The sequence below is a fragment of the Salmo salar genome, chromosome ssa04, assembly GCF_905237065.1.
Source record: "Salmo salar chromosome ssa04, Ssal_v3.1, whole genome shotgun sequence".
Classification (NCBI taxonomy): Eukaryota; Metazoa; Chordata; class Actinopteri; order Salmoniformes; family Salmonidae; genus Salmo; species Salmo salar.
Window position 1 is genome coordinate 19,135,393 of NC_059445.1, and position 23,840 is coordinate 19,159,232.

Here is a 23,840-nt window from a genome sequence, read left to right on the forward strand (position 1 = left end):
ATTAGTTTTTTTGCCCCTGTGATGCTTTCTTTTTTTCTATAAAGTGACAGTTATGACGGAAGCCTATAGATTTTTTTCTAGGCATGAAGATTATTCAAGAACTCCAGGCGATGACAGGCTACGCTGATAATTTGAGTTTGGTTCCCAAGTTTCTAAACCATACCAAACCATCTTTGGTATAGTGTCGCCATAATATTTGGATTGAGGACGTGTGATCATAATCTTCCGGATATTTTAGCTATCCACAGTAGAATTCGTCCTAAATAACACCCAGCCTTCAGGTGTGAGCTAAACAGCTAACTTGCGCTTGACATGCGTTTTTAGGCTATGGATGAGAAAGTGAACTTGTTCCAAAAGTTTAGCTCAGATGTATGCTGCTTTGCGATCTATTAACAGCAAGGGTTGCATTAAATAGTCGCCATATTATTCAATTATGGATTTGGTGATGTTCAATTCATTCGCACAAAACGTATAAACAAAAGCATTCACTGTAAAAGTCGATATGAAGGGTCTACATGAATAGGCCATGAGCAGCAATTTGCTCAATTTATCGAATCAGTTATTGTTTTCTTGCTCAAATCGCGAGAAACAACTGTCAAGCTCAGACATTAATCTAAAAAAACGGGGATGTTGATTCGCACGGGACTACCATTATTGGAGTTTGCCAAAAAACAGTAGGTTATTCTGGTTAGTCAATGTCCAGATTTCAGTTTCTATTTACAGTTGAAGTCGGAAGTTTACATACACCTTAGCCAAATACATTTAAACTCAGTTTTTCACAATTCCTGACATTTAATCCTAGTAACAATTCCCTGTTTTAGGTCAGTTAGGATCACCACTTTATTTTAAGAATGTGAAATGTCCGAATAATAGTAGAGAGAATGATTTCTTAAAGCTTTTATTTCTTTCATCACATTCCCAGTGGGTCAGAAGTTTACATACACTCAATTAGTATTTGGTAGCATTGCCTTTAAATTGTTTAACTCAAACGTTTCGGGTAGCCTTTCACAAGCTTCCCACATTAAGATGGGTGAATTTTGGCCCATTCCTGACTGAGCTGGTGTAACTGAGTCAGGTTTGTAGGCCTCCTTGCTCGCACACGCTTTTTCAGTTCTGCCTACACATTTTCTATGGGATTGAGGTCAGGGCTTTGTGATGGCCACTCCAATACCTTGACTTTGTTGTCCTTAAGCCATTTTACTACAACGTTGGAAGTATGCTTGGGGTCATTGTCCATTTGGAAGACCCATTTGCGACCAAGCTTTAACTTCCTGACTGATGTCTTGAGATGTTGCTTCAATATATCCACAGAATTTCCCCCCTTCATGATGCCATCTATTTTGTGACGTGCACCAGTCCCTCCTGCAGCAAAGCACCCCCACAACATGATGCTGCCACACCTGTGCTTCACGGTTGGGATGGCGTTCTTCGGCTTGCAAGCCTACCACCTTTTCCTCCAAACATAACGATGCTCATTTTGGCTATTTTTGTTACATTTCTCCAAAAAGTACAATCTTTGTCCCCATGTGCAGTTGCAAACTGTAGTCTGGCTTTTTTATGGCGGGTATGGAGCAGTGGCTTCTTCCTTGCTGAGCGGCCTTTTGGGTTATGTCGATATAGGCCTCGTTTTTCTGTCACGGTTGACGTAAGAACGGGACCAAGGCTCAGCGTGTGTAGAGTTCCACATCTTTATTCCAAAGTGAAACTTCAAGCAAAAACAAATAAATCAAATAAACAAACAACTAAACGTGACTACGTGGTGCACAGGCACAAACACAAAACAGTATCCCACAAACACAGGTGGAAAAAATAGCTACTTAAATATGATCTTCAATTAGAGACAATGATTACCAGCTGCCTCTAATTGGGAATCATACAAAACACCAACATAGAAAATATAAACTAGAACACAACATAGAAATATAAACTAGACTACCCCCTAGTCACACCCTGACCTGCTACACCATAGAGAAACAAGGGCTCTCTATGGTCAGGGCGTGACAATAACCCCCCCCCCCCAAAGGTGCGGACTCCGGCCGCAGAACCTGAAACCAAATGGGGGGTTGGGGGGGTGACTAGTGGCGGTGGCGGCTCCGGTGTGGGTCATAGCCCCCCCCCCAGGCCCGGATCCGACCATGGCGCTGGGCTGAACGCTATGCCTGGACTGGGCACCGGCGCAGAGGAGGGCTCCGGCCCTGGAGCTGGGTTGGACGCCGTGCCTGGACTGGGCATCGGCGCAGAAGAAGGCTCCGGCCATGGAGCTGGACCAGACGCCATGCCTGGACTGGGCACCGTCGCAGAGGAAGGCTCCGGCCTTGGAGCTGGACTGGACGCCGTGCCTGGACTGGGCACCGGCGCAACGGAGGGCTCCGGCCATGGAGCTGGCCTGGACGCCGTGCCTGGACTGGGCAACGGCGCAGAGGAAGGCTCCTGCCCTGGAGCTGGACTGGACGCCGTGCCTGGACTGGGCATCGGCGCAGAAGAAGACTCTGGCCTTGGAGCTGGACTGGACGCCATGCTTGGACTGCGCATCAGCGCAGGGGAAGGCTCCGGCCATGGAGCTGGAGGTTCCGGACCGTTGACCGTCGCTGGAGGTTCCGTACCGTAGACCGTCGCTGGAGGTCCCGGACCGTGGACCGTCGCAGGAGGTCCCGGACCGGGGACCGTCGCCGGATGCTCTGGACTGTGAATGCGCACTGGAGGCCGAGTGCGTGGAGCCGGTACAGGTGGCACCGGACTAGTGACACGCACTTCAGGGCGAGTGCGAGGAGCAGGCACAGGACGTACCGGACTGGGGAGGCGCACTGGAGGCCTGATGCGTGGAGCCGGCACAGGTGGTACCAGACTGGTGACACACACTTCAGGGCAAGTGCTAGGAGCAGGCACAGGACGTACCGGACTGGGGAGGCGCACTGGAGGCCTGATGCGTGGGGCCGGCACAGGTTGCACCAGACTGCTAACCGGATCCTCTGGTCAGATGTTGAGCAGAACACACTTGCACAACATCTCTCTCTCTCCCAACTTCCCCATTGCTTCCCTGACGGCCTCTGGCTCTTCAGGGCGAGTGCAGGGAGCATGCACATGACGTACCGGGCTGGGGAGGCGCACTGGAGATGTGGTGTGTGGAGCCGGCACAGATGGCACCGGACTGATGACCCGATCTCAGCCCGCCTGCGTTGCCGCATACTCCTAGCCAACTCCATTCTCCGGTATCCCTCCTCACACTGTTCCATCGAATCCCAGGCAGGCTCTGGTACTCTCCTTGGGTCGACCGACCACCTCTCTATCTCCTCCCATGTGGTCTCTGGCTATTCCCTCTTCTCAGCCGCCAGCTCCATGTACCCCCCTCCCCCCCCTAAAAAAAGAAATCTTTGGGTTTCTGTGTCCTCCAGATTTTGCCATTCGGGCTCTGGCACTCTCCTCGGCTCAACTGGCCACCCCTTGTGGCCCCCCCCCAAAAAAAAAAAATCTTGGGGTTGTCCTTGGGCTTTCTGTGGCCACGAACCCCAGCGTCGTTACCTTCCTCCATCATTACCTTCCGTCTGCCGCCAAGGAAGGGTCTCGCATCCACCCATCACTTCTTCCCATGTCCAAAACTCCTTCACCTGGTGAACACGCTGCTTGGTGGTAGTTTCACTAAATTCAAACGTTTGTAGTGTTTTAAGTAGATTTTAACTTTTTTACCATGTAGCGGTGTAGATAACTACTGGATCTACACAATACTTTTTCTTAAGGGGGTATCTTTAGTCTAGCTTAACTTCTTCCAGTGTGAAGTAATTGGTAACTTGGTGAACTATATTTTCAGAGTAGCTTCCCAAACACTGACAACAACTTATGCCAGAATTGGTGAATCCGTTTGAAGCATCTAAAATGGTGGAGAAAGCTTTGGGTAAAGTAAAATCGCTGAAGATCATGAGAAATGGGCTTGTTTTCCTTTTGTGTTTCTGCTGATCAGAAAATGTGTGTTGGGTCTCCCCCAAATAGATGAATTAAATGTGTCTTGCTTTGATCTGCGGAGCAAGGATCCTATCAAATGAGTCATTTCTGGAGTCACAGAATATTTTTTTATTTTATTATTTTTTATTGAACATTTATTTAACTAGGCAAGTCAGTTAAAAACACATTCTTATTTACAATGACCAATGGTGTAAAGTACTTAAGTAAAAATACTTTAAAGTACTACTTACAGTTGAAGTCGGAAGTTTACATACACTGAGGTTGGAGTCATTAAAACTAATTTTTCAACCACTCCACAAATGTCTTGTTAACAAACTATAGTTTTGGCAAGTCGGTTAGGACATCTACTTTGTGCATGACACAAGTCATTTTTCCAACAATTGTTTACAGACAGATTATTTCACTTATAATTTACTGTATCACGATTCCAGTGGGTCAGAAGTTCACATACATTAAGTTGACTGTGCCTTTAAACAGCTTGGAAAATTCCAGAAAATGATGTCATGGCTTTAGAAGCTTCTGATAGGCTAATTGACATCATTTGAGTCAATTGGAGGTGTACCTGTGGATATATTTCAAGGCATACCTTCAAACTCAGTGCCTCTTTGCTTGATATCATGGGAAACTCAAAAGAAATCAGCCAAGACCTCAGAATTTTTTTTTTAGACCTCCACAAGTCTGGTTCATCTTTGGGAGCAATTTACAAACGCCTGAAGGTACCACGTTCATCTGTACTTACAATAGTAAGCAAGTATAAACACCATGGGACCACGCAGCCGTCATACCGCTCAGGAAGGAGACACATTCTGTCTCCTAGAGATGAACGTACTTTGGTGCGAAAAGTGCAAATCAATCCCAGAACAACAGCAAAGGACCTTGTCAAGATGCTGAGGAAACAGGAACAAAAGTATCTATATCCACAGTAAAACGAGTCCTATATCGACATAACCTGAAAGGCTGCTCAGCAAGGAAGAAGCCACTGCTCCAAAACTGCCATAAAAAAGCCAGACTACGGTTTGCAACTGCACATGGGGACAAAGATCGTACTTTTTGGAGAAATGTCCTCTGGTCTGATGAAACAAAAATAGAACTGTTTGGAGGAAAAAGGGGAAGGCTTGCAAGCCGAAGAACACCATCCCAACCGCGAAGCATGGGGGTGGCAGCATCATGTTGTGGGGGTGCTTTGCTGCAGGAGGGACTGGTGCACGTCACAAAATAGATGGCGTAATGAGAAAGGAAAATTGCGTGGATATATTGAAGAAACATCTCAAGACATCAGTCAGGAAGTTAAAGCTTGGACGCAAATGGGTCTTCCAAATGGACAATGACCCTAAGCATACTTCCAACGTTGTGGCAAAATGGCTTAAGGACAACAAAGTCAAGGTATTGGAGCGGCCATTACAAAGCCCTGACCTCAATCCTATAAACAATTTGTGGGCAGAACTGAAAAAGCATGTGCAAGCAAGGAGGCCTACAAACCTGAATCAGTTACACCAGCTCTGTCAGGAGGAATGGGCCAAAACTCACCCAACTTATTGTGGGAAGCTTGTGGAAGGCTACCCTTGAACGTTTGAACCAAGTTAAACAATTTAAAGGCAATGCTACCAAATACTAATTGAGTGTATGTAAACTTCTGACCCACGGGGAATGTGATGAAAGAAATAAAAGCTGAAATAAATCATTCTCTCTACTATTATTCTGACATTTCGCATTCTTAAAATATAGTGGTGATCCTAACTGACCTAAGACAGGGAATTTTTACTGATCTGGCGGACTCACTAAACACATATGTTTTGTTTGTAAATTATGTCTGAATGTGTGTGTGCCCATGGCTATTCTTAAATTTAAATTAACAAGAAAATGGTGCTGTCTGGTTTGCGTAATATAAGACATTTGAAATGGTTTATACTTTTAATTTTGATACTTAAGTATATTTTAGCAATTACATTTACTTTTGATTGGTATATTTTAAACCAAATGCTTTTAGACTTTTACTCAGTAGTATTTTACTGGGTGACCTTCACTTTTACTTGAGTCCTTTTCTATTAAGGTATCTTTACTTTTACTCAAGTATGACAATTAGGTACTTTTTCCATCACTGACAATGACGGCGTATCAACAGGCAAAAGGCCTCCTGTGGGGAAGGGGGCTGGGATTAAAAATAAAATATAGGACAAAACACACATCACGACAAGAGAGACACCACAACACTACATAAAGACAGACCTAAGACAACATAGCATGGCAGCAACACATGACAACACAGCATGGTAGCAACACAACATAGCAGCAGCACATGGTACAAACATTATTGGGCACAGACAACAGCACAAAGGCAAGAAGGTAGAGACAATACATCACACAAAGCAGCCACAACTGTCAGTAAGAGTGTCCATGATTGAGTCTTTGAATGAAGAGATAGAGATAAAACTGTCCAGTTTGAGTGTTTTTTGCAGCTCATTCCAGTCGCTAGCTGCAGAGATGTGTGTGCTTTGGGAACCTTTGCTCTAATGAAGAATGTTCCTGGAAAACGATGCACAAAGGATGAATGATACTGGGTTGTGGGATGATTTTTGTAATGTTTTGTTTTTTTCATTAGTATTGTGTGTGGATTAGTTACGTTTTTCCCTTATCCATTATGGAATGTACTTTTTTGTATTTTTCCCCCACCCCCATCCAGTTGGTGGTGGCAATATTGCATTAGTTGTGGTATCCCATAAAACTTCAAAGAAGAAGAAGTAAATAGAAGCACTCTTGGACTTCACGGCCGAATCGTTGCAGGGAATATTGAATGAAGATGTTCCCCCCTCTCAGGCTCCTGAGTCTGTGTAGGGATCTGAGAAGACGTTTGAATCCGACTGAAGGAGTAGATTTATTTTGTTGTAAATCCCTGGGAACCACCGAAATTCTTTTTTTTCAACTGGTTATCCAATTAATAGTTTTTATTTGTATTTTATTAGGGATCCCCATTAGCTGCTGCTACTCTTCCGGTCTCATTGCTGCAACTCCCCAACTGGTTCAGGAGAGGCGAAGGTTGAGAAATGCATCCTCCGAAACATGATCCGCCAAGCCATGCTGTTTAACCCGGAAGTCAGCATTACCAATGTGTCGGAGCAAACATTGTTCAACTGACGTAAACGGAATTCCCTGTCTCTATTGAATAGTTTTATCATCCGGCAAATGTAATAGGAGTGACCAACTATTGGAGACATTAATATTGCTATGGATAATCAGGAGAATGGGTGTAGTAGTGTGATTTTGCTGGGTCTCTGCCTACTTTTTTATTTTTTTCACCTTTATTTAACCAGGTAGGCCAGTTGATAACAAGTTCTCATTTACAACTGTGACCTGGCCAAGATAAAGCAAAGCAGTGTGACAGAAACAACACAGAGTTACACATAAACAATCGTACAGTCAATAACACAATAGAAAAATCAGTATACAGTGTGTGCAAATGGAGTAAGGAGGTAAGGCAATAAATCGGCCATAGTAGCGAAGTAATTACAATTTAGCAAATTAACACTGGAGTGATAGATGTGCAGATGATGATGTGCAAGTATAAATACTGGTGTGAAAAAGAGGGAAAAAAGTAAATAAAAACAATATGGGGATGAGGTAGGTAGTTGGATGGGCTATTAACAGATGGGCTGTGTACAGGCGCAGCGATCGGAAGCTGCTCAGATAGCTGATGCTTAAAGTTAGGGATGGAGATATAAGTCTCGAACTTCAGCGATTTTTGCAATTCATTCCAGTCATTGGCAGTAGAGAACTGGAAGGAAAGGCGGCCAAAGGAGGTGTTGGCTTTGGGGATGACCAGTGAGATATACCTGCTGGAGCGCGTGCTACGGGTGGGTATGTAGCGAGGGCCAGCCGACGAGAGCATACAGGTCGCAGTGGTGGGTGGTATATGGGGCTTTGGTGACAAAACGGATGGCACTGTGAAAGACTGCATCCAGTTTGCTGAGTAGAGTGTTGGACGCTATTTTGTAAATTACATCAGGGATCGGTAGGATAGTCAGTTTTACGAGGGTATGTTTGGCAGCGTGAGTGAAGGAGACTTTGTTGTGAAATAGGAAGACAATTCTAGATTTAATTTTGGATTGGAGATGCTTAATATGAGTCTGGAAGGAGACTTTACAGTCTAGCCAGACACCTAGGTATTTGTAATTGTCCACATATTCTAAGTCAGAACCGTCCAGAGTAGTGATGTTAGTCGGGCGGGTGGGTGCGGGCAGCGATCGGTTGAAGAGCATGCATTTAGTTTTACTAGCATTTAAGAGCAGTTGGAGGCCACGGAAGGAGTGTTGTATGGCATTGAAGCTTGTTTGGATGTTTGTTAACACAGTGTCCAAAAAAGGGCCAGATGTATACAGAATGGTGTCCTCTGCGTAGAGGTGGATCAAGGAATCACCCGTAGCAAGAGCGACATCGTTGATATATACAGAGAAAAGAGTCAGCCTGAGAATTGAACCCTGTGGTACCCCATAGAGACTGCCCGAGGTCCAGACAACAGGCCCTCTAATTTGACACACTGAACTGTTTGTTAACGTGATCTGTTTGTTAACTTGGCTTTTGAAGACTTTAGAAAGGCAGGGCAGGATGGATATAGGTCTGTAACAGTTTGGATTTAGAGTGTCACCCCCTTTGAAGAGGGGGATGACCGTGGCAGCTTTCCAATCTTTAGGAATCTCAGACGATACGAAAGAGAGGTTGAACAGGCTACTAATAGGGGTTGCAACAATGGCGGCGGATAATTTTAGAAAGAGAGGGTCCAGATTGTCTAGCCCAAGTGATTAGTTTTGGTCCAGGCTTTGCAGCTCTTTCAGAACATCTGCTATCTGGATTTGGGTGAAGGAGAAGCTGGGCAGGCTTGGGCAAGTAGCTGCGGGGTGTGCGGAGCTGTTGGCCGGGGTTGGGGTAGCCAGGAGGAAAGCATGGCCAGCCGTAGAGAAATGCTTATTGAAATTCTCGATTATCGTGGATTTATCGGTGGTGACAGTGTTTCCTATCCTCAGTGCAGTGGGTAGCTGGGAGGAGGTGCGCTTATTCTCCATGGACTTTACAGTGTCCCAAAACTTTTTGGAGTTAGAGCTACAGGATGCAAATTTCTGTTTGAAAAAGCTAGCTTTTGCTTTCCTAACTGACTGTGTGTGTATTGGTTCCTGACTTCCCTCGAAAAGTTGCATATCGCGGGGACTTTTCGATGCTAGTGTAGTATGCCACAGGATGTTTTTGTGCTGGTCGAGGGCAGTCAGGTCGGGAGTGAACCAAGGGCTATAGTTCTACATTTAGTTCTACATTTTTTGAAAGGGGCATGCTTATTTAAGATGGTGAGGAAATTACTTTTAAAGAACAACCAGGCATCCTCTACTGACGGGATGAGGTCAATATCCTTCCAGGATACCCAGGCCAGGTCGATTAGAAAGGCCTGCTCGCAGAAGTGTTTTAGGGAGCGTTTGACAGTAATGAGGGGTGGTCGTTTAACCGTGGACCCATAACAGATGCAGGCAATGAGGCAGTGATCACTGAGATCCTGATTGAAAACAGCAAAGGTGTATTTGGAGGGCAAGTTGGTCAGGATAATATCTATGAGGGTGCCCATGTTTACAGATTTAGGGTTGTACCTGGTGGGTTCCTTAATAATTTGTGTGAGATTGAGGGCATCTAGCTTAGATTCTAGGACGACCGGGGTGTTAAGCATATCCCAGTTTAGGTCACCTAACAGAACGAACTATGAAGATAGATGGGGGGCAATCATTTTTTTTACATTTTAGTCATTTAGCAGACGCTCTTATCCAGAGCGACTTACAGTAAGTAGTGAATGCATACACTAGATGGAATTTTATTTATTTTTTCTTTTTTTTTTGTACTGGCCCCCCGTGGGAATCGAACCCACAACCCTGGCGTTGCACACACATTTTTTTTTACATTTTACATTTTAGTCATTTAGCAGACGCTCTTATCCAGAGCGACTTACAGTAGTGAATGCATAGATTTCATACAATTTCATACATTTTTTTTCTTTTTTTCCCCCTGTGCTGGCCCCCCGTGGGAATCGAACCCACAACCCTGGTGTTGCAAACACCATGCTCTACCAACTGAGCTACAGGGAAGCTGTGCAATCAATTCACATATGGTGTCCAGGGCACAGCTGGGAGCTGAGGGGGGTCTATAACAGGCGGCAACAGTAAGAGACTTATTTCTGGAGAGATTAATTTTTAAATTAGAAGCTCGAACTGTTTGGGCATAGACCTGGAAAGTATGACAGAACTTTGCAGGCTATCTCTGCAGTAGATTGCAACTCCTCCACCTTTGGCAGTACTATCTTGGTAGAAAATGTTGTAGTTGGGGATGGAAATTTCAGAATTTTTGGTGTCTTTCCTAAACCAGGATTCAGACACGGCAAGGACATCAGGGTTGGCGGAGTGTGCTAAAGCAGTGAGTAAAACAAACTTAGGGAGGAGGCTTCTGATGTTAACATACATGAAACCAAAGCTTTTACGGTTACAGAAGTCAACAAATGAGAGTGCCTGGGGACCCATAGGGCCTGGGTTAACCTCTACATCACCCGAGGAACAGAGGAGGAGTAGGATTAGGGTACAGCTAAAGGCTATCAAAACTGGTCGTCTAGTTCGTTGGGAACAGAGAATAAAAGGAGCAGATTTCTGGGCGTGGTAGGATAGATTCAGGGCATAATGTACAGACAGGGGTATGGTAGGGTGCGGCTACAGTGGAGGTAAACCTAGACATTGAGTGACAATAAGAGAGGTTGCATCTCTGGAGGCACTAGTTATGCTGGGTGAGGTCATCGCATGTGTGGGAGGTGGGACAAAAGAGCTATCTGAGGCATGTTGAGTGGGACTAGGGGCTCCGCAGTAAAATAAAACAATGTTAACTACCCTAAACAACAGTATACAAGGCATACTGACATTAGAGAGAGATATAAAGCGAGGCATAAAGCAATCACAGGTGTTGATTAGGAGAGCTAGTCAAGACAACAACGGGTAAGACAACAACAGCTAATCAGCTAAGATAACAACAACAGGTAAAATGGCGATGAATTGGCAGAGAGGGTCAGTTAACTACACACAGGGCCTGAGTTCGAGGCTGGGGCCGACAGATAAACAAAATAAACAAAATGGAGTACTGTGATTAATGAACAGTCCAGCAGGCATCAGCTATGTAGCCAAGTGAACAGCAATAGATGAAACAGGGAAGCCGTTAGGTAGTCGTTACTACGCTAGGCGAGCGGGAGACACGGCGTTCATAAAGTTAGCAGGCCGGGGCTAGCAGAAGCGTCTTCACCGACGTCCGGCCGTTTGAGGGCACATCGGACAGAATTACGTCGGCAAACCAGACGTGATGGATCGGCGGGGCTCCGTGTCGACAAAGGGTCCAGGCCAATTGGCAAAAGAGGTATTGTAGCTGGAGTAATTTTGTTTGCTAGCCGGGAGATGCGCTTGGCTCGAGGTCTAAGGTCTAAAAATAGCAGATCCGTATCACATTGCGTGATGCAGGTTGCCGGAAGGTATATTTAATTTAAACATGAAAAAAGTGATTGAAATATATTGAAATAAATGCAAAAAAGACGAAAAAAAACAAAATTTACACGGGACAACAACAAACACGTCCGCACTGCCACGCCATCTTGGAACATAAGGGAATGGGCAGGAATGTAATAGTAGACCAGGTAGCCAAAAGGGCTTTAAAACTATATATAATTGATATTCCCACTCCACTGGGTAGAGGTGAAGCCGAATGCAGTGGAGGCTGGTAGGAGGAGCTATAGGAGATCAGGCTCACTGTAATGGCTGGAATAGAATTGGAACGGAGTCAAACATGTGGTTTCCATATGTTTGATACCCTCAATTCATTACATTCCAGCCATTACAATGAGCCCGTCCTCCTATAGCTCCCCCACCAGCCTCCACTGGCAAAATGTAAGATTAGAGGCATTATGATACATGTGTGGCAGAACAGCTGGGACAGCGAGTCCAAGGGCTGGCGTTTATAGGCTGTCTAAAGGTGGGTGGACCAAGACTCAAAGATCATGTATTGCTCTTTTTTATTTTCTTAGTAGTACAGGATAAGGTAGGAAGGTTTAGTTTTTTTCTTAATGTTTGTTTATTTATTATTTTAGTTTGTAAACTGTGATTGACTACACACTCCAGTACAGTAGGTGGCGGCATGCACCTCTAACTGTTGTTTGTGGACCGACAAAACACCATAAACGAAGAAACTGTAGTAAACGAAAGTGTACCGTCACCAAGAGCAATTTCCATGTTAGCTTTTTTAATTGTTGTTAGATGTTTAACACCCTGGAACTCAAAATAAGATTCATTTAACCGCACAGCATCACATACTTACTCCAGGTATTCTTTACATTTCATTGGAGACAGGACTTCGATGTGAACTAGGTAGATGTGAACTAGGTAACGCTAGCTAGCTGCTAACGTTAGCTAAAAATGGCTAACTGTATGGCTTTTCACACTCAAATGGCCTCCATTATGGAGGTGTTAGCGAATGCAGCCGTGGCAGAGATCTGTAAACTCGTAGATGACGACTATGCAGTGTTTCGTTTGGAAATAACTCAAAGCCAGAAAGAAAACAAGGCATTGCGGAGGAAACTACAGCAACTGGAAATTAAGGTGGCACGGGACCGAGCAGACAGGACAATGCGAGAGCGCGGCCTCGCCAGTCATTCCAGTAATGTCAAGATCCTCGACCGATACAGAGGAAAGGCAAAAGGTACATTTTGGCGGAGGCTGCGCGGGGTGTCTCCTTTTATATAGAGCAGTGCCTGTCGCCCCGTTCCCCACTGCATATGTGTTCAGAATTGGGTCTTGGTCAGTTTTTGGATAGTATGCAATAATTCACCTGATTAATTGGCTATCTTGCGCATAGACACAATATCATATTCTAATCAGATTATTGATTTACTGCATTTCCGGTTATTTACTAAATGAAAACAATGTGATGCATGGAACACAATACATCGAAATGTAAATGGTATATTAAGAAGTTGAGAGGTGTTACCTTACATCCTTGCCAATTCTAGACAGTGTCAATAGTATACAATATACCTAACCACCTCTTTTTCCCCAGTCACTCTCTCAGGTGAAGGACATCACACTGGAGGCCACAGGAACTTTGTTAAGCCAGTGGGACAAAATACATGGAGAGATGACCAACCAATCACTGTTGATGAGGGGATAGGAAACGCAACCCATCATGTTATTGAGGTTAGTATAATAGTGTTACATTAAAAATTACAGTTACTTTGTAAATCAAATGTGGACAGTTTTATTTCAGAAAGGCTCCCCTCAGCTATTCACTTGCTTACATGTAACATCCTAATTTATCTGCCATAAGGGAGCTTGTGAGACTTCCCTACGACATTGTTATGCAATTCAACCCATGTACCATTAATAACCTGCTCGCTTCTTTTGTCAGTCTGCAGAGGCTGCAGGTCCTGGGGTCAAACAGGAAAAGTCTGAAGGAGAGGAGGACCCACGGCACAGTAGAGACATCCAGACTGGAGCGCCCCCTGTAGCCACGGAGAACCCCACCACCGCCCAAGAGCAGTCCAGGACCCGACGCAGCATCATGGTCAGTGGAACGTTGAACGCCATCCTCAAGTCAGAGACAGACACCAAGACTTTAACGGGGCTGAACCGACTGGGCTGTCCTCCTGCTCCACGCTCAGAGTATTCACTTTATGCCAACACAAGCCCGAGGACTGTTCTGTCCCATCGGGACTCAGGTGACACTTTACAGACTGTCAATGATCCATCATGTTCATACACTACAGAGATGATACCTGGTGACATGCCTGTGGTATTAGATGCACAGACAAATCCAATGAAAGTGGACTGGAACCAGTACAGTAGTAGTGGATACTCTGAAGGGTGCCTAGATAAGAAAAGGGAGAGCCAGGTCGTAGATGAGGTCACTGTGAAAGTGGAGGGCGACGCTCCTCTGACATGGAATGCATACGAAACTCACTTAGGAGAAGGACACTCACAAGGCAACAGCATTGACTTCTTAGACTACAGAGAAAGCTTAGAGACAAATCTAAATGTCGTGACCCACTCCCCTTTACACACGTTTACACATGATCCATTATCCATGTCGATGGGGCCCTCCGATTCACACAGGGAACAAATGGCCAAGGCTCGGGGAGAGGGAGCCACATCAGTCAATGGTAAAGAGAAACGGTTCCTTTGCATGTTCTGTAACAAAGGCTTCAGCTGCCCCCAGAAGGTGGACATCCACCAGAGGGTCCACACAGGGGTGAAACCCTTCAGTTGTACCCAGTGTCACATGCGCTTCGCCCAGGCATGCACCCTGAAGAGGCACCAGAGGGTCCACACAGGGGAGAAACCCTTCAGCTGTACCCAGTGCCACATGCGCTTCGCCCAGGCTGGTGACCTGAAGAGGCACCAGAGGGTCCACACGGGAGAGAGGCCTTTCGCCTGTGCGCACTGTGGGAAGAGGTTCTCAGAGAAGAGCTACCTCAGGTTACACCAGCAGAAAAAACACTCTACTCTAACAAACACTTTTATATCAAAAGACAAAGATTCATTTTAGTTGTCATCAGAAAATATCCACAGATGCATTTGGATATTCCTGGGTAGAATATTATATCCAGACATTGTGTGATATAAGGCATAGTGTATATACAGTGCATTTGGAAGGTATTCAGGCCCCTTGACTTTTTCCACATTTTTTTACGTTACAGCCTTATTCTAAAATTGATTAAATTGTTGTTTTCCCTCAATCTACACACAATACCCCATAATGACAAAGCAAAAACAGGTTTAGAAATGTTTGTGTATATATATATTAAAAAAACTGAAATATCACATTTACATAAGTATTCAGACCCTTTTTACTCAGTACTTTGTTGAACACCTTTGGCAGAAATTATAGCCTCAAGTCTTCTTGGGTATGACTCTACAAGCTTGGCACACCTGTATTTGGGGACTTTCTCAGATTCTTCTCTGCAGTTCCACTCAGATCCAGTGGCTTCCTTCTGGCCACTCTACCATAAAAGGCCTGATTGGTGGAGTTCTGCAGAGATGGTTGTCCTTCTGGAAGGTTATCCCATCTCCACAGAGGAAGTCTGCCAGAGTGACCATCGGGTTCTTGGTCACTTCCCTGATGAAGGCCCTTCTCCCCCGATTGCTCAGTTTGGCCGGGCGGCCAGCTCTAGGAAGAGTCTTGGTGGTTCTAAACTTCCATTTAAGAATGATGGAGGCCACTGTGTTCTTGGGGACCTTCAATGCCGCAGACATTTTTTTTTGGTACCCTTCCCCAGATCTGTGCCTTGACACAATCCTGTCTCGGAGCTCTACGGCCAGTTCCTTCGACCTCATGGCTTGGTTTTTGCTCTGACATGCACTGTCAACTGTGGGACCTTATATAGACAGGCGTGTGCCTTTCCAAATCATGTCCAATCAATTGAATTTACCACATGTCAACTCCAATCAAGTTGTAGAAACATCTCAAGGATGATCAATGGAAACAGGATGCACCTGAGCTCAATTTTGAGTCTCATAGCAAAATGTCGGAATACTTATGTAAATAAGGTATTTTGTTTTGGATTTTTTTTTATACATTTGCAAAAAAAAGCGGTTTTCGGTTCGTCATTATGGAGTATTGAGGATTTTTTTTATTTTATTTCATCCATTTTAGAATAAGGCTGTAACGTAACAATGTGTAAAGTCAAGGGGTCTGAATACATTCCAAAGGCACTGTAGCTCCTTTCATATTTGTTTTGATCCTGACCAGTGGTGGAAAAAGTACTCAAGTCATACTTGAGTGAAAGTAAAGATACTTTAATAGAAAATGACTCAAGTGAAATTGAGTCACCCAGTAAAATACTACTGAGTAAAAGTCTAAAAGTATTTGGTTTTAAATGTACTTAAGTATCAAAAGTAAAAATGTTAATTTCTAATTCACACATTCTTGTTTTTTATTTATTTACAGGGAGCCAGGGGTTTACTACAAACAAAGCATTTGTGTTTAGTTAGTGCGCCAGATCAGAGGCAGTAGGGATGACCAGGGATGTTCTCTTGATAAGTGTGGGAATTGGACCATTTTCCTGTCAAAATGTAACAAGTACTTTTGGGTGTTAGGAAAAATGTATGGAGTAAAAAGTACATTATTTTCTTTACGAATGTAGTAAAAGTTGTCAAATATATATGGTAAAGTACAGACACTTTAAAGTACTACTTAAGTAGTTTTTTGGGGTATTTTTACTTAAGTACTTTACACCACTGATCCTGACAAACTCCTCAGTCCCTACCGATGACAAGCATACCCATAACATGATGCTGCCACCACAATACTTAAATAGAGAGGGCTTCACTCTGTTGTATTGGATTTGAGACAGCCCTCTATTTTTTTTTAATTCAGGCCAAAAATGTAATGTAAGTGCAATGTTGTTGATCTCTTTGTATTTTCAAGTATTGTGATGGCAGCATCATGTTATGGTTATGTCACCGGCAGGGAGTAGGGAATTTATGATCAAAATAAATATGAAACGAGCAAAGAAACTCACCTCAGTCTTCTGAAAACCCTGGGATAGGGTTTTATTTTTCTGTGGGACAATTACACAGAGGTGTTGAGAGTTCCTGAGTGACCTAGCCTCAGTAGTGACTTAAATCAGCTTTAAAAAAATCTGAGACAAGGTTTGAATATGGCTGTCCAATGATTCCCAATTTTGACAACAATGGATATAGTGTTGTGCGAAGTCGGTAGAATCTTATTCCAAATTATTCACAGCTGTAATGGCAGCCAAAATGTGCTTCCACTAAGTATTAACTGATGGGGGTGGAGACTTATACCATTTTTTTTCTTAATTTGGTAAATGTTCTATAACTTTCTTTTACTTGAAAATTTAGAGAAGGTTGTGTAGATCTGCAGGAAAATGTAATTTAATCCCTTTTTATATTTAATTTTGAGGCAGCAAAATGTGAAAAAAAGGGTTAAAGGTGGTGTAGACTTTCTATATGCACTGTACGCCTAAAAAGTCTGTTACATATTGTGTTTGTACTGTGTAGGTAGGCTATAATGATGTTCACAAATGTATTTTTTATTACTTCCATTCAACTACTTGTTTTTTTCCCCCCAGGACACCTTTTATTGATAACATTTATGCAGTTTATCATGCAGATTTGTAGTAAAGACATATGTATGTGTGGTTTTCATATGGTCTGTTTAAAACTTGTTTATGTTTAATAAACACAAAATGGGACTTAATTCAAATACTTTTCTCATTGAGACTCTTTAGTGTACATCACATCTGATCTCATCCTATTCTGCATAAACATGACGGTTATAACCAATACATATTGAACAAAAACATTAACACAACATGTAAAGTGTTGGTTTCATGAGCTGAAATAAAAGACCCCAGAAATGTTCCATATGCACAAAAAGCTTATTTCTCTAAAATGTTGTGCACAATTTTTTTTACATCCCTGTTATTGAGCCTTTCTCATTTGCCAAGATAATCCATCCAACTGACAGGTGTGGCATATCAAGAAGCTGATTAAACAGCATAATCATTACACAGGTGCACCTTGTGCTGGGGACAAAAGGCCACTAAAATGTGTGGTTTTATCACACAACACAATGCCACAGATGTCTCAAGTTGAGGGAGCGTGCAATTGGCATGCCAGTCAGCATGCCAGTCAGCATGCAGTCAATTCGCTGTTGCCAGTGAATTGAATGTTAATTTCTCTACCATAAGCTGTCTCCAATGTCGTTTTTAGAGAATTTGGCAGTTCGTCCAAACTGTTCACAACCGCAGACCACGTGTATGGCGTCGTGATGGCGAACGGTTTGCTGATGTCAACGTTGTGAACAGAGTGCACCATGGTGGCGGTGGGGTTATGGTATTGCCAGTCATAAGTTACGAACACAATTGCATTTTATCGATGGCAATTTGAATGCACAGAGATACTTTGACAAGCTCCTGAGACAAGCTCCTTTGTCGTGCCATTCGTCAGTCACCATCATCTCATGTTTCAGCATGATAATGCACTGCCCCATGTTGCAAGGATCTGTACACAATTCCTGGAAACTGAAAATGTCCCAGTTCTTCCATGGCCTGCATACTCACCAGACACGTCACCCATTGAGCATGTTTGGGATGCTCTCGATTGATGTGTATGATTGCGTGTTCCAGTTCTCGCCAATATCCAGAAACTTCGCACAGTATTTGAAGAGGAGTGGAACAACCTTCCACAGGCCACAATAAACAGTCTGATCAACTCTATGCGAAGGAGATGTATAAACTGCATGAGGCAAATGGTGGTCACACCAGATAATTACTGGTTTTCTGATCTACGCCCTTACCTTTTTTTTCATTGCCCAATGATAAGATGCTTCATAGCAGGGTGCTCATATCAGATTTCTTGTTCCAGCATCCTCTAACTCTGTACCTCTTACAGTTAGTAGACTTGGAGGATGGGAAGCCTGATCTGCTGCTGGTCAAAGAGGAGACAGTAGAGGATGGACCAGAAAGCATTGATCTGCTGAGTGGACTAAAGATGGGGGAGCAAGGTAAGGGAGAAATACATATACAGAACATAATAGATATACTTCAATGGGAATAGTGATGCACCTGGCTATTTATTTCCATAAAACTCTATATGTAGACTTTTCTCTGCCATGCTTATAAAGTCTATTTTGGAATCTCTTCCTGCAGGTGGTTGGCTGGAGGCTAACAGAGGACACTGGGTGGCCATCTTGGATTCCTAGACAGGTTTAGCCAAGATCCCAGGGGACAACATTACTGAGCAGGCCAGGATCAGAGGCTAAATAGTAGAGGTCAGTGGATGGGACAGCGTCCTCAATTCTGGGCTGGGGAACAACATTGTTAACCACAAAACAACAACCAAACTTGGTCTCCATGACAACAGACTGGCTGTTTACCAGGGCGAGGCAAAGATTTGGTCTGCGTGGACGGGGATATGTCCATATGCGGCTGGAGAGAACAGACACAGACTCGGCTGGCGATGCTTCGTCCTGCTCCTATAGTTGTGATTCAGAGAGACTGATGGCACCTCAGGTTAAATACCTAACAGGTGCTGCCTTCAGCCTGCCTTCTATAGGATCTATCAACAGGAACATGGACCCTGCGACAACACAGACACTCCCTGGCCTTTGTCCTCTTCACACTCTCCTTATGTTAAACCAGACCTCAGACAATGCCACTCTCAGACAATGCCTCAACTCTAAATGGCTACACAAGACCATTGACAAATGTCAATAGTTGTAACGCTATCAGCAGATTCAGTGGTAAAGAGAAGCGCTTCCCATGTTCATTCTGTGGGGAAGCCTTCAGCTGCCCCCAAAAGGTGGAGATCCACCAGAGGGTCCACACATGGGACATACCCTTCATCTTTACCCAGTGTCACTTGTGCTTCGCCCAGGCTGGCCACCTGAAGAGGTACCAAATGGTCCACATAGGGGAGAAATCCTACAGCTGTCCCCAGTGTGAGGATAGGTTCTCCCACCAGCTAAATATACACCTGAAGGTCCACACTGGAGAGAGGACGTTCGTATGTATGCACTGCAGAAAAAGGTTCTGAGAGAGGAGCTACCTCAGGATACACCAGAAGAAAATGCACATGGCCCATGTATAGTGACATTTTATGTACTACTCGTGTGTTTGTAGTTCATTCTGTTGGTTTTGGATATATAGAGCCCCACAGTGGAGGTGTCATAATACCCATAAAACCTAACGGTCAAACAGGGAAATGGTTGCAATCATTTTTCCACCATTCATTTTTCCCATAGAGGATTTTAGAAACACTTAAAATAAGGGCTGTGTTTCGTGTAGGCTTACCGTGGGGTGACGTTTTGATAACCATGTAAATCTCTCTCGGACAAGGTGAATTTTATTAATATATTCAGCTCTATTTTTTCTCAGATTCTAAAATGCTAATTAGCATCAAAGTAGACATCATGCAAGACTACAAATCCCTGCAAAGCCATCTCTTGCTGACACCTTTGCTAAGTGGTTTGTGTCCATTTAAAACTTGCAGAAGACAGTGCACAGAATTGTACATTTAAAGAAATGTAGCCAATTTATTCATGACTAAATTTAGCTAACATTAGATAGTTAATCCAGAGATTCTTACCTTCGCCTTGATTCAGCAGTCTTGTCCAGATCATCATGGCATTTCTGGTTCTTTATGATAGCCACATTAGCAGCTAATTAGCATTTTTTTTTTGGGGGGGGGTAAATACAGGCGAATATATTGATAAAAGTCACCTTGTCCTAGAGAGATTTACAGTTATCAAAACGTCACGTCAGGGTAAGCCTACACGAAACACAGCCCTTATTTGTAGTGTTTCTTAAATCCCCTATGGGGAAAATGAATGGTGGAAAAATGTACTTGTTTGCCTGCCAGGTTATATGGTAATTATGACTCATACTGTGGTACTCTATAGGGAACTGGATGAGGTGAACTGAAGAAAGAATGAGTGTGATGAGGCAGAGTAGATGATATGGTGATGGTTGGTGTGATGGTGTCTGTAAAAATGCTTCACAGATGAAAAGTGACAACCTTGTCCTGTTGTTTGATGCTGGTGTTTTATAATGAGGAAATTATAGTGCCTTAATTCATGTTTACTTGATATGAAGTACTGAAGATGTATGTAATGTTAAACCTTCTCCAAAGTATTCAAAAATGTATTTTATCAAAGTGAGGGTACCAGATTTACAGAAAATGTAGTGTTACCATAGTGAGAAAAGTTATTCTACTTGTCACAGTATAGTTTTGTGCAGTAAAAGTACATTGTTGAAATTAAATACAAAATTGACTCTGTGCTGACTGACTTGGTTATTTTTGTATCATTGCAGGGACTGAGTTCTGTATATCAATCGAACCAAAACATTATACTTCATTCTTGAATCAACACATATGGATTTGTCCGGTTCGGCTGGCGGGAGAGCCCGGACCTCTGACGCGGTAATATAGCTACAGGTTCATCTGCCTCACCTAAAGCCCATTCTGGTGGGAAGCTGCTATAGACCACCACGTGTTAACAGTCAGTATCTGGATAACATGTGTGAAATGCTTGATAATGTATGTGGTAAACAGAGAGGTATATTTTCTGGGTGATTTAAATATTGACTGGCTTTCATCAAGCTGCCCACTCAAGAAAAAGCTTCAAACTGTAACTAGTGCCTACAACCTGGTTCAGGTTATCAGTCAACTTACCAGGGTAGTTACAAACAGCACAGGAATTAAATCATCAACATGTATTGATCACATCTGTACAAATGCTGCAGAAATTAGCTTGAAAGCAGTATCCAGATCCATCGGATGTAGTGATCACAATATAGTAGCCATATCTAGGAAAACCAAAGTTCCAAAGGCTGGGCCTAATATAGTGTATAAGGTCATACAAGAAGTTTTGTAGTGATTCTTATGTTACTGATGTAAAGAATATCCGTTGGTCCGTGGTGTGTAATGAGGAGCAAACAGGCACTGCACTTGACACATTTATGAAATTGCTTATTCCAGTTGCTAATATGCATGTACCCATTAAGAAAATTACAAACTTAAATCCCTGTGGATTGATGAGGAATTGAAAAATTGTATGGTTGAGAGGGATGAGGCAAAAGGAATGGCAAATAAGTCTGGCTCCACAACCGATTGGCAAACTTATTGCAAATTGACAAATCATGTGACTAAACTGAATAAAAATAAGTAACTACACTATGAAACTAAGATAAATTAAATAAAGAATTATAATAAAAAGCTTTGAAGCACCTTAAATGACATTTTTGGGAAAAAGGCAGTCAGCTCCATCATTCATTGAATCATTCATCACAAAACCAACTGATATTGCCAACTACTTTAAGGATTTTTTCATTGGCAAGATTAGCAAACTTAGGCATGACATGCCAGCAACAAATGCTGACACTACATATCCAAGTATATCTTACCAAATTATGAAAGATAAGCACCGTAATTTAAAATTCCGTAAAGTTAGTGTGGAAGAGGTAAAAAAAATTATTGTATTGTTGTCATTGTCTATCAACAATGACAAGCCACCGGGGACTGACAACTTGGATGGAAAATTACTGAGGATAATAGCGGACGATATTACCACTCCTATTTGCCATATTTTAAATTTAAGCCTACTAGAATGTGTGTGCCCCCAGGCTTGGAGGGAAGCTAAAGTCATTCCCTCATTCTAAGAATAGTAAAGCCCCCTTTACTGGCTCAAATAGCCGACCAATCAGCCTGTTGCCAACCCTTAGTAAACTTTAGGGAAAAAATTGTGTTTGACCAGAAACAATGCTATTTTATAGTAAACAAATTTACAACAGACTTTCAGCACACATATAGGGAAGGACACTCAACAAGCACGCACTTACACAAATGACTGATGATTGGCTGAGAGAAATTGATGATAAAAATATTGTGGGGGCTGTTTTGTTAGACTTCACTTCGGCTTGACATTATCGATCATAGTCTGCTGCTGGAAAAACTTGTGTTATCGTTTTACACCCCCTGTTATATTGTGGATAAAGAGTTACTTGTCTAACAGAACACAGAGGGTGCTCTTTAATGGAAGCCTCAAACATATTTCAGGTAGAATCAGGAATTCCCCAAGGCAGCTGTCTAGGCCCATTACCTTTTTCAATCTTTACTAATGAATTGCCACTGGCTTTGAGGAAAGCCAGAGTGTCTATGTATGCAGATGACTCAACACTATACACGTCAGCTACTACAGCGATTGAAATGACTGCAACACTTAAAAAAGAGTTGCAGTTAGTTTCAGAGTAGGTGGCAAGGAATAAGTTAGTCCAAAATATTTCTAAAGCTAAAAGCATTGTATTTGGGACAAATCATTCACTAAACCCTAAACCTCAACTAAATCATGTGGAAATTGAGCAAGTTGAGGTGACTAAACTGCTTGGAGTTACCCTGGATTGTAAACTGGCATGGTCAAAACATATTGATACAACAATAGCTAAGATGGGGAGAAGTATGTCCATAATAAAGCGCTACTCTACCTTCTTAATTAACAGCACTATCAACAAAGAAGGTCCTACAGGCCATAGTTGTCGCACCTGGACTGCTGTTCAGTCGTGCCACAAAAAAGGATTGGTTCAGAACAGGGCAGCACGGCTGGCCCTTGGATGTACACAGAGAGCGAAAATTAATAATATGCATGTCATGATGTGATGATGTGGCTCAGTTGGTAGAGCATGGCGCTTGCAATGCTAGGATTGTGGGTCCAATGGGGGACCAGTATGAAAAAGTATGAAAAATGTATGCACTCACTACTGTAAGTTGCTCTGGATAAGAGTGTCTACTGAAAAGGAATTAATCGACCATTTCAGTTTTCACATAGAAATAAGTCTCATTTGCAAAGTATTTCAAGGAAATGTAAAACATACACTACTGTTCAAAAGTTAGGGATCACTTAGAAATGTCCTTGTTTTTGAGAGAAAAGCAAATGTTTTGTCCATTAAAATTACATCAAATTGATCAGAAATACAGTGTAGACATTGTTAATGTTGTAAATGACTATTGTAGCTGGAAACGGCAGATTTTTTATGGAATATCTACATAGGCGTACAGAGGCCCATTATCAGCAACCATCACTCCTGTGTTCCAACAACACGTTGTGTTAGCTAATCCATGTTTATCATTTTAAAAGGATAATTGATCATTAGAAAACCCTTTTTCAATTATGTTAGCACAGCTGAAAACTGTTGCCCTGATTAAAGAAGCAATAAAACTGTCAAAAATGTGTCAGAAATGTGACAAAAAGGAGCAAAGGCACGAAAAGACCAAAGCGTCCTGAGAAGCATGTTAAACCAGCTTGGTCTGTGGCCACAT

The 23,840-nt window shown here is 42.9% G+C and overlaps 2 protein-coding genes across 2 annotated transcripts in view; both read left to right on the forward strand.

Annotated features, from left to right (window-relative positions):
* LOC106602428 (zinc finger protein 662) overlaps nt 1–23,840 on the forward strand; it is an 81,446-nt gene that overhangs the window by 30,969 nt on the left and 26,637 nt on the right. The window lies entirely within an intron of this gene.
* On the forward strand, nt 12,101–15,201 carry LOC106602435 (gastrula zinc finger protein XlCGF48.2). Its single transcript, XM_014195075.2, has 3 exons — nt 12,101–12,705; nt 13,063–13,199; nt 13,411–15,201. Exons 1-3 carry the CDS (start codon nt 12,423–12,425, stop codon nt 14,545–14,547), a joined length of 1,557 nt encoding a protein of 518 aa, XP_014050550.2. The 5' UTR covers nt 12,101–12,422; the 3' UTR covers nt 14,548–15,201.